Raw genomic sequence first — 10,680 nt, 5'->3', positions numbered from 1 at the left:
TGGGAGGGATGGTCTTCGCCGAACGTAAAGGATATCGCCGGGCAGCGATGACCTCCGGTGGCCCCGGGAATTCCCATCCTGTTGTGGTGATGGACACTGGAGGTCATCGCACGCCTTGCTGGTCAAACATGGACTCCGAAGGTTGTTGTTTCGCCATTATGACCTCGTGTGCTCACTGGAGTTCAGCATAGCACCAAGACTATATACCGATGAACAGGGCAAAACACCGCACGACCACAAAAGGTCACTCTCAAGGCATGTTGTCCGGAACTCACCAGCCGCATCCCATTCTTTTATTTGCATGCAATCTACGCGTCTGTGGCTGCTCTTTGTGGCTGCCGTTAGATCTTCAACGGTAATAGGAAACCTCTTGGGTCTTCGTGTGAGATATTTTACCTGGTGACATGGCTCACAGCCTAGCCCCGCGTTCTGCTACGGTGCAGAGTAGTAAAATGTTGCTGCTTGTCGACGGCATCGAAGATGACTAACGTTCCCTGTACCGGCGCATCATCCAATCGGAACAGTGGAGACCGTGAAATCGGCGAGAATCTAAACTCGGAGATTAGAGCGAAACTCAATCGAGTTTCGCTCCACCGGCACGAGCGCTCACCACTGAGTTTGGAGCATCAACCGTTCCAGTCTCGGCTTTTGAGTTTCGATTTTGGACGATTTCACGCTCTCTAGTAGGAAGAGGTCCGAAGGTGGTCCTGCCTCGGTCCGGTCTCGGTAAGTCTCAGCCCGTTCTAGGATTTCCGGATCTTGACCTCCTCCTCGATGCTCCGGAACGCGAGTGAGTATATATACTCGCGCTCTGCTCGTCGACTTTCCCTTGCTTTTCTTCAGGCCATTATTCCAGTGTTGATAATTGCTCTGGCGACAACAGCACTTGACTGTAAGCAAGTTAGGGCCAGTTTCTCTCGGGCTTTGCTCGGGCTCGTCTGCCTTTGGATTTCGTGGCAAACTCTGGTCTTGTGCTATGGCTGCCTCTGTGTATTTGTCCCAGTGCTTGATCTCGCCCCTTGTTTCCTATTGAGAACCTTTACCGTAGTGTACCTTGTACTTGTTTTGCTACAGATAATATATAATTTTTATCATTATTGTGACAGCCGACTGCGGCGTTAGCGTGAGCGTTCAACCATTGGAAGTAATATCGAAATTTATAATTATTCGTATCTTGAGTTTTTGTGCCACCATGGAGAGAAAACGACCATCCATGACCATCCATGGCCATGCGACCTCCATAATGGTTTGCGTTGGCCATGCCTCAGTAAAATGGGTTCACATGGTCTTCCCTGGCCAGTCATCATCTGACGGGCAATGACAGACAACACCAACACATCCTGGTCGGACTTACATCTGGAGGGTTTACTTGACCTGGACCGACCTCCCGAGGTTCCGTTCCGCCGTCGTTGTATGAGATGATGCTAGGTTTTTTTCCGTTGCCTCCCATGTTTCGACTCGTCGGGCTAGGACCTTGCCTGGTCCGCTTTTCAGGATTTCCCTGATGACTTGAAGTTGAACTTGTTCAGAGTGTGAGTGGCCACGTGCACGTCCCCGATTGTGGCCAAACTGTGGCACCCTAGGAATCGGCCGATGCAGCCGGCGGCAGGCCTTCGAACCCGCTCTGTGAGACGCCTTTTCACGCTGTTATAAACGTATCTCATCGCACAATATCGCATAAGGACCTGAAGCCGGGTCAGTAGGGCGACCAAGCCGGTGAAACATATAAATACGTTCCGATGACGAGAGAACACGATGTCGACGCTCTTCTTCCCTGTCACCTACCGACCACTGCCAGTGTCAGCCTAAGGGACCAAGCTCACCAGTCGGTCTCCTAGCCTGCTTGTACGAAATACGGTTTTTGTTTCAAAGTTTCCTCCAGGTTTTTCTGTGGACCAAGTTGTATAGGTAGGTGTCCGAGTGCTGGGCTCTGGAAGAAAGCTAATAAAACCGACAATTATACCCGCACAGCTATCGTGTCAGTAAACTACTGTCGAATGAATGAGACACAATCGTTCTTGAGCAGGGAGCATCCCAGCCCTACTGCAGTTCTTAGTTCCGCCGTCTCAGAGCTGCCTACAATTGTGCCTCGTCCCAGCTCAGACGATGTTGTAAACAGCCCTGGAGCCCGGAGCGGACGGCATGTGGAATGGGACTCGACTCTACCAACTGAGGATACTCAGCGACGACCGCCACCGCCGTCGCAATATCCTGGAAGGGGTACAATTGCAGACCCATACCTCGTGGACTGGGACTTAGGTGACCCGGAGAATCCGTATAATTGGCCGACTAGAAGAAAATGGTTGATTACTTCCCAGGTCAGCTCTGAGTCTTCGCCGCTCTCCGGCCTAGATTCTGAACATCAAGTCACAGCTAGCGCTCGGGACATGGACCGTATCATTCTCTAGCTCATCCTACAGCGGAGGAATGGAGTTCCTGAGACAAGACATACCGATGTCAGAGGAGGTGGTCGTTTTAGGTATATCTCTCTACGTACTTGGATTTGGGTGTGGGTGGGTGTTCTCTAGCTATCGCTATCGTTTGAATATGTTTATTGACGATGAAAGCCAAGCCCGCTACTTTTTGCCCCGTTGAGCGAGGTGAGTAGTGACATCATGATATAAACACCGGGGTACGGTCTGGCTGATGAGGTGGTTGAATTAGATGTATGGAAGAGTGAGTTCCATCGGTTTTCTTTGAACATCCTCTAGGGCCTACTAGGGTATACTAATGGTTTACATAGCGCCGCATATTTATCTTCACCTTCTCCACATATATGCTCTTTCATCTCGGTGGGGCACTTGGTCATAATGTTGCAGCTATCCTTGCTACTCGTCTGCTGGCTGGTATTTTTGGCTCTTCGCGTGAGTCTTATTCAGACTTGTGTGGAAAAAAAGGTTTCATGTACAAAGGAGGACATGCCGAGATCCTCACCTCGAGTTTTTTGGTACAAATATTGGTTTAGAGCTTGAAGCACTGCGCTGTACTCTAAAATTCAATTTAATCTGCGATGACGCTGACTTGACCACCGCTAGCACTCACAAATGCGGGAGGAGCTATCGCGGATATATTTAATGCTCGGGAGCGAGGCATTGCTTCAGCGATATACAGTACAGCGCCATACTTGGGCCCTGGTACGTCCGTCTGCAGAACTCACCTCTGGTAGATTTCTGACACCATACTTGAAAGTGATTGGACCCATCGTCGGTGGTTTTGTGGCACAGAATCCAAAACTAGGTTGGAGGTTTAATTTCTGGCTTATGCTTATCCTTTCTGCGGTCAACTTTGTATACGGTGTCGTTGTCACTCCCGAGACTGTACGCTCCCTTTTTCTATCATTGTCTAATAACCAGTCCAGATTCTGAAGCCTTTGTTCAGTATGGCCCCGTTCTTTTAAGAAGACGAGCGAGAAGACTGGAGAAGGAGTCCGGAGGTTCTGTGAAATATATCACTGCATATGACATGAAGCGGCATATGTCTTTCAAGGACATCATGAGAGTCAACTTAACTCGACCTTTCCGTATGTCCTTTTATAAGAATCTCAATATGTACGGGATACTCACCCCGAAGACTCCGGACGCTCAAATATCTAGGGTTCATGGTGACAGAACCTATTGTCGCCGTCACCGCCCTCTACATATCTATCACTTATGCCACTCTATACGCCCAATTCTCTGCCTTCCCTATTGTATTCCAGGAGCACCGCGGATTCAATGCAGGCGAGGGCGGGCTGGCCTTTTTAGGTATCGGGACAGGTGTATTGGTAGGGACAGCAATGGCGCCCCTCCAGAATGTGCTTTATTGGAGAGCCATGGCGAAGAGTCCGTGGGGACAGGCTCCACCTGAAGCGTAGGCTCTATGCTACTCTATACATGGTACTGAGCAATGACATATGCTACAACCCTAGACGGCTATATCTCTCTATGGCAGGTGGTGTACTTTTACCACTCGGCCTCTTTTGGTTCGCATGGTATGTACAATATTTTTCTCCGCTTATTCAACATCTATTGATGCCCTGTTGCCGAAACTTCTCATCAATGACCAGGACGACGTTCCCCTCCATTCACTGGATCGTTCCTATTCTCGGCGGTATCCCTATTGGTGCCGCTATAGCGTTCATCCTTCAATCCCTCACGGCCTACATGATGGACGCGTACACCATTTACTTTGCGTCTGCCATCGCAGCCACCGTCCTTTTACGATCGTTGTTTGCGCTTGCCTTCCCGCTGTTCAGTCCGGTGATGTTCAGGGCATTAGGAGACCAATGGGGATGTACTGTATTTGCACTTTTAGCGGTAGTGTGTGCACCAGTTCCCGTCTTGTTCAAGGTCAGTAGAGTTGAAATCTAGTGCCTCAAATGCCAGTAACTAAGGTGCGAAACTTCCGAATTCGCTAATTATGACTTAATTCTTCAGAGGTATGGGAAGTGGTTGAGGGGGAAGTCGAAGTTTGCGTGGAAGGAGCCAGAGTCAGATCCGTCGGATGGTCCTGGGACGTGGGCATCGTCGCAGACGACAACGGTGAGAGAGAAGGAGAAAGAGCCGGAATAATCGTGACAAAAGGTCGTATACCGTAGTACTTAGTGCGGGGAGGATACCACAATTACCTCCGTAGGTATTGAACGAAACCCGATTTGAACATAGTAACGACATTTTGTAGGTTGCGCTGTGTTACGGCGATACATACAGTTATTTGGTGATCCCATGCGAGGGTCATTTTTCGGGCAACCTCAATAGAGTAGAGTATCCAGGCATATCTGCTGTTCAAGATATCCTATCCGTCGTGCCAGACTTTCGGACCTCCTCCCTTACCTTGGAACACTTTATCAAGAACGCGTCAGTGGTCTCCGTAACCCTACTCGTGTACTTCACTCTCAATACCTCTTCGATAAGCTTCCTCACGCCAACAACGCCTTCATAAGCATTTATCTCCCATTTATTACCGTCGCGGGTATTGAAGAGCACGATGTGTGGCAGGGTGGGATGTTTGTGCTCGACGGACCAAAGATAGCCATAGATCGATGCTTGAACAGCGTGTTCGAGGGTCAGCTTCGACACGAATTTGATTTCCCAGATCGTAACTTCTTCCTGGTGTTCTTTCGACGACGACGCCGTCGCTTTTGCCGTGGAAGCCGCGCCAGTTTCACCAGAAGTTGGATCGCCCCCATACTGAATGATATCCGCATGTCCAAGGATGTCTGTTTCTGGCTTTTCCACTTCTGAATCCCCACCAGTCATCGTGACTCCCCTTTCCATCAATTTAGCCTCGAATCTCAATCTCAGGCCCGCTCCTGCTAACTGCTCCTCGAGTCTCATCCTTGCAGCGTCGAGGCCCTGTCCACACCAATCAAACGGGTGATGCTCCATCTGTAGTATCCTCGACTCATATCCTGACTGCTTTCCAGCGTATACACACGCCTTACGGCAAAGCCAAGCTGCAAATTGTTGCTTGTCGGAGGCAACATCACAGTGAGGGGTATTATCGGCTGTATAACCAAGGGTAGAGAGCGTGCCGGAGAGTGTGTACTCGCATGCCGCGACGACGGCAAGACCGTTCAGGTCGCTTACGGCCTCGTAGCGTTCTCTGCCAGGGGTCGAGTCTGTAAGTACCTTGTCGGGAGCAACAATATGTTCGGGTGGTGGTGATGATATATTGACTCGGGTGATCTGTAGATGAGTTTCAACGATGGCTTCGAGAGTTTGATCTGGGACATGGCGAGCTATTTCTGATACACGGACTGTTTTGGGAGAGAAAACTTTCTGAAGTGGTGCCTCCTTCATGTCGCGAGCGACGAGACTGATGTAGCGTCCTGTCTCGTAGAGCTGAGCAAGGGAGAGGAACGGCAATGGTTCCTGTGATTGGTCATGCAAGACGACGAGCTGTTTTTTTGCGCGAGTGAGTGCTACAAAGATCTCGTTGGGGCAAATGTCGACCGGTAAATCACGTCCATAGTACTTGAAGTAAGAAGCATCGACGCCATAGACTATAACCAGATCGCGTTCTTTCCCTTTAAACTGGTGATATGTAGAAACTGAGATTTTCCCCTCGAGTACGAGGTCGTCGAGAGGCCCCTCCTCTGAGGTTGGATCGGCGACCCCGAACTTGTAGACACTGGACAATAAATTCGTGAACCGAGAGACTACGTCGCTACGTGCCACGGACGGAGCGAGAACCGCCGTTCGCTCGGGACCATAACGTCTTATGAGAGGGGCTAGCTCTCGGGCGATTAAACGCTCTTGAAATGAGTTAACGTGCACATATATTGGCATCGGGCCGTTGTGGGAGCCAGCTAGATAGGGTTCACCACCGAGAAAGACTCCGTTCACGAAACGTGCAGTCTCATGGGAGAGCCGAAAGCTCGTACTGAGAGGTTGCTCGGTCCACGAGTAAGGCGATATTTCCCCCATTATATAGGAGGAGAGGCTAAGGAAACGAGCATCGCCGCCGCGAAAGCTGTGGATGGCCTGCCGCTCATCTCCAAGGGCCACAATTCGAGGAGCACGTCCACCGGCGGCACGTGTCATAGTCGAGATGAAGGCGCAAATGAACCAGAATAGTAACTCTGAACAGTCTTGTAGCTCGTCTAGAATGATGATGTCGTAAGGCCTGTCTGTCCACACCGGTATCTTTCCCTCTCGTCTGAAGCGGCGCAGTTCCTTGTCATCATATACTACAGCGGAGAACAGTTTGCCAGCCATTCCGTGGAATGTAGAGACCTCGCAATTCTCGTGGGGTCTCAGACGACGTGCGGTCTCCGACTGAAGCTGTTTAGAGAAGGTGAGGATGACTATGCGCTGACCAGAATTAGCGACGGAAATGGCTTCGGCTGTAGCAGTTTTTCCTGCGCCTGGGCGAGCAGATACGACAACGTTCTGAGTACGAGAAAGCACCGATATCTTTTTCTGCTCTGGTGAGGGCGTGAATGAGCGACTCGCCCTCGTATGGGCGAAAGCCGGTAGAGGGAGACCAGTGGCGCGGCATCTGGCAGTGGCGAGTCTGGATAGAAATGAAGTTCTGCCTGTAGCTGCTCGTATCTGTTGCCTACAGTCAGTAATAAGTGAAGTGTACTAGTAGACAACTCACTGCATATCCTAGGAAAGTAGACATTGGTGTGACGGTGATAAAGAAGAAGATGTAGCATAGCTGACGCGGTCAAGACGCGGTGATCAACTTGGGCACGCAAATTGCACGTGTACGCGTCGTGCGGCGACGATTTGAAATTCGTGTGGCGGGATTGCATGCAGAATATGTTGTACAGTACATTGCCTACTAACTTAAGTATACACTCATGAAAGAGTATGTCGCGAACGCTGGGGAGCTCGACGAGGAAGCCAACAACTGTCTTTTGGTCATCAATTGCGCGCAGTGAGCCACAAAGTTCTATCCTTCCCACTAACCCACTGCCCATTATGGGGCTTACAATCGCCATTCACAGCCAGTGCTCATTCTCCAAGGACGCACTCTATCTGGCGCCTTTGTTTGTAGTTATGCCATTCGTAAACATCTGCATATTACAAACACTAAACGTTCCTACATCTACTTCTATTCTTTACTCTATCGTGTCACATATGCAAGAAATTGGCGATCAACCCGGATACAAAGCCTTTCGAAGGGGCCCGAAAGTGAATGGTTTAGAGATAGAAGGCCTTGACGAGGGGAGAAACGACCTCGCCACCCTTCTTCTTGTAGAAGTCGACGACCTTCTTGCCGTAAACGGCGATGTCTACGAGTGAAGATGAGGGGTGAGCATATATTCACAGCGGGAGACCTGTCAGGTGGAGAACGTACTGTCGCCAGTGATACCGAACTTCTCGTAGACCTTCTTGTAGGGGCCCGAGGCACCCCAGGCGGGCAAGCCGTACTGCTCGTGGCTGTACTTGGCCCAACCAGCAGTCTAAAACCGAACGCGTTATAAGTACACATGCAGGTCAAAGCCAAGAGCGGACTGACCGAAAGAGCCTCGAGCGAGAGGATGGGAGCACCACTCCTCAACACGCTCAACCTGTACTCCTCTGGCTGCTGGTCGAAGGTCAACCAACACGGCAGAGAAACGACCCTGGTCTTGATCCCCTGCTCGTTCAACTTGGCCGCTGCCTCCAACGCAATGCTGACCTCACTTCCGGTCGACACGATCGTCAGGTCCTCCTGCTCAACCTCATGCACAACATAACCACCCTTGGCGGCCTTCTCGATGCTCGAGGCCTCGAGGTTGGGCAGGTTCTGGCGGGAGAGCGACAACACGGAGGGCGTGTGCTTCGACTGGAGTGCGACGAGGTAGGCAGCGGAGGTCTCGTTACCGTCTGCCGGGCGCCAGAACGCGAGGTTGGGAATGGCACGGAGGTGAATGGCGGTTTCGATAGGCTGGTGAGTGGGACCATCCTCGCCGAGACCGATGGAATCGTGAGTGGCGACCCAGATGACTTGGTGGCCCGTCAATGCGGAGAGACGGACGGCACCGGCGGCGTAAGAGACGAAGTTCAAGAAGGTGGCAACGAAGGGGACGATACCGCCGTAGGCGGCGATACCGTTGGCAATGGCTGCCATACCGTGTTCACGGACACCATAACGAACGTATGTGCCCTTGTACGAACCAAGGCCAGTGTTCTCGGGCTGGAAATCGATCATGGTCTTCGTCCTGGTCAAGTTGCTACCCGTAAGATCAGCAGAACCACCGAACAAGTCAGGGATGAAGGGGGTGATGGCAGTGAGGACGATTTCGGAGAGTTTGCGAGAAGCTTGGGCGGCATCAGTGGACTTGTAAGTGGGGAGTTTGGATTCCCAGCCCGCGGGGAGCTCGCCGGCGATACGACGGCTAAGTTCAGCGTGCTCGGAAGGGTACTTTTGCTTGTAGGAGGTCAGAAGGGCATTCCACTTGGATTCGAGCTCGGCACCTCGCTTCCCAACCTCAGCCCAGGTTGAGTAGACCTCCTGGGGGACGTAGAAGGAGGTGTTGGGATCAAAGCCAACGGCAGTCTTGAGGCTTGCGAGGTCATCAGCCTTGAGGGCTAGTGAACGAAGGGGTTAAAGCTGGCGGAGATGATATAGCGGCAGAGAACCCTTACGAGCACCGTGGACACCGTGAGTGCCCTGCTGCTTAGAGCCATAGCCGATCGTGGTCGTGAGACGGATGAGCGTAGGCTTGTTCTTCTCCGCACGAGCAGCTGCAATGGCGTTGTAGATAGCCTCCAAGTCACTGAGAATAGGAGAAATTATGTTTACGGTCGACTTCAAGACCGTAAAGCGCACTCACTGGTCACCGTCAGCAACGTGGAGAACTTGCCAGCCGTAGGCAAGATAACGCTGCTCGACGTTCTCAGTGAATGCAACGGCAGTGTCGCCATCGATGGAGATGTCTGTTTAATATGATCAGACGGGGCGGAATTTCAACAAAATATTCTACTCACGGTTGTCATCGTAGATCTGGACATCAAAACGAACCTGTCAGAAAATTGGGTGCAGAGCAGGCACAGGAGTACGTACGGCGATGAGGTTACCGAGCTGAAGGTGGCCTGCAAGACTGGATGCTTCGCTGGAGACACCCTCCATCAAACAACCATCACCGAGGAAAGCTGGATTATCGCGTCAACCAATGAGATTTGCCGATAGAGCACGAATTTATGCACCATAGGTATAGTTGTCGACAAGAGAAAACCCGTCGCGGTTGTAAACGGCTCCGAGGTGCGCCTGAGCCATAGCCAGGCCGACGGCGTTGGAGATACCTTGGCCGAGAGGACCAGTGGTAACCTCGATACCATCGGTGTGACCTGCTTCGGGGTGACCGGGAGTCAAGGAGTCAAGTTGACGGAATTGCTTGAGGTCATCCATGGAAAGTTTATATCCCAGGAGATGGAGGGTGATATACTGAAGTGCGCAACTAGATCTCCATTGATTTTTGTGCATTACTGGATGCAACGATGGGACTTACGCATGACTAAGAGAAGAAATGAATCAGTATACTGTATGTAATGAGGGATATGATACTGACCCGTTGGAAAGGACGAATCGATCACGGTTAAACCACTTGGAACTCTTCGGGTTCGCATTGAAGAACCTATAGGGGCAAACCAAGAGCCGTAAGGATGATCCGTAGCTTGCTCTACGGTGGTCACTGCGTACCGGGTGAAGAGGACCTGGGTCACAGGTGCCATGCCCATGGGCGCACCTACATGTCAGACGTAGATGAGAAAGATATTACAGTGTAGGGCTGAAAAATCTGCGATACGAACCTGGATGGCCGGAGTTCGCCTTGCCCACAACATCAGCGGCAAGCGTCCGGATGGTGGCGATGGACGTCTGATCGGAGCTCTGGGGAACAAACTTGGACATGATGTTAAGAGACAGGAAGGATGGGTCGTGGGCAGGGTGTGATGGTGGTTTTTAAGAGAGAGAGGTTGCGTGCGCGACGTGCGACGAAGAACGTATTACGGACTTCGGACCTCGGTTTATCATTTTCGGGCGGGTGCTCCATCCCGGCCGGCTACCGGCCCCCTTTTGACCCCAACGTATTCGTCTCGCCACTCAAAGCTCTTCCGGACTGCACAATCCCTGTCCTCTCTTTGTTCCTCTCCGTGGGGAGCCCAGGGCACCCGCTCACACTGTTTCTAAGCAATGCACCCACAATCGTCGGAGAAAAGACTCGGTTTAGTCTCTCCTTTCCTCTCTGTGGGAACACATTTTCTG

The 10,680-nt window shown here is 51.4% G+C and overlaps 3 protein-coding genes across 3 annotated transcripts; 1 reads left to right on the top strand and 2 right to left on the bottom strand.

Annotated features, from left to right (window-relative positions):
* Positions 1-1,739: 1,739 nt before the first annotated feature.
* Positions 1,740-4,550, top strand: STEHIDRAFT_93475 (MFS general substrate transporter; the record flags this gene model as incomplete). The annotated part of the gene is made up of 13 exons (XM_007301340.1): positions 1,740-1,908; positions 1,972-2,318; positions 2,374-2,513; positions 2,573-2,600; positions 2,665-2,676; positions 2,744-2,864; positions 3,036-3,134; positions 3,190-3,278; positions 3,379-3,520; positions 3,594-3,849; positions 3,908-3,970; positions 4,046-4,328; positions 4,416-4,550. Exons 2-13 carry the CDS (start codon positions 1,998-2,000, stop codon positions 4,548-4,550), a joined length of 1,689 nt encoding a protein of 562 aa, XP_007301402.1. The 5' UTR covers positions 1,740-1,908; positions 1,972-1,997.
* A 179-nt stretch (positions 4,551-4,729) lies between these two features.
* On the bottom strand, positions 4,730-7,107 carry STEHIDRAFT_166644 (P-loop containing nucleoside triphosphate hydrolase protein; the record flags this gene model as incomplete). The annotated part of the gene is made up of 2 exons (XM_007301339.1): positions 4,730-7,034; positions 7,084-7,107. 2 exons carry the CDS (start codon positions 7,105-7,107, stop codon positions 4,764-4,766), a joined length of 2,295 nt encoding a protein of 764 aa, XP_007301401.1. The 3' UTR covers positions 4,730-4,763.
* A 340-nt stretch (positions 7,108-7,447) lies between these two features.
* STEHIDRAFT_75260 (transketolase) lies at positions 7,448-10,368 on the bottom strand. Its single transcript, XM_007300576.1, has 12 exons — positions 10,227-10,368; positions 10,117-10,162; positions 9,986-10,051; positions 9,926-9,931; positions 9,624-9,874; positions 9,481-9,569; positions 9,405-9,420; positions 9,251-9,353; positions 9,063-9,193; positions 7,951-9,005; positions 7,789-7,894; positions 7,448-7,723 (listed from the first exon to the last, which is right to left on the bottom strand). The coding sequence occupies exons 1-12, from the start codon at positions 10,324-10,326 to the stop codon at positions 7,632-7,634; spliced, it is 2,061 nt and encodes a 686-aa protein (XP_007300638.1). The 5' UTR covers positions 10,327-10,368; the 3' UTR covers positions 7,448-7,631.
* Between the last annotated feature and the right edge of the window lie 312 nt (positions 10,369-10,680).

Source organism: Stereum hirsutum (assembly GCF_000264905.1).
Source record: "Stereum hirsutum FP-91666 SS1 unplaced genomic scaffold STEHIscaffold_3, whole genome shotgun sequence".
Classification (NCBI taxonomy): Eukaryota; Fungi; Basidiomycota; class Agaricomycetes; order Russulales; family Stereaceae; genus Stereum; species Stereum hirsutum.
This window is presented reverse-complemented; position numbering and strand designations above follow the sequence as displayed.

What these genes read in the sequence shown, in the direction of transcription:
- STEHIDRAFT_75260 (XM_007300576.1), bottom strand. Translation starts at nt 10,326, where the DNA reads ATGTCCAAGTTTGTTCCCCAGAGCTCCGATCAGACGTCCATCGCCACC. An exon ending in CACGTTGCTGACGGTGACCA is followed by an intron (nt 9,194 to 9,250) that starts GTGAGTGCGCTT and finishes TCCTATTCTCAG; the next exon opens with TGACTTGGAGGCTATCTACA. An exon ending in TCTCGCTCGAGGCTCTTTCG is followed by an intron (nt 7,895 to 7,950) that starts GTCAGTCCGCTC and finishes GTTCGGTTTTAG; the next exon opens with ACTGCTGGTTGGGCCAAGTA.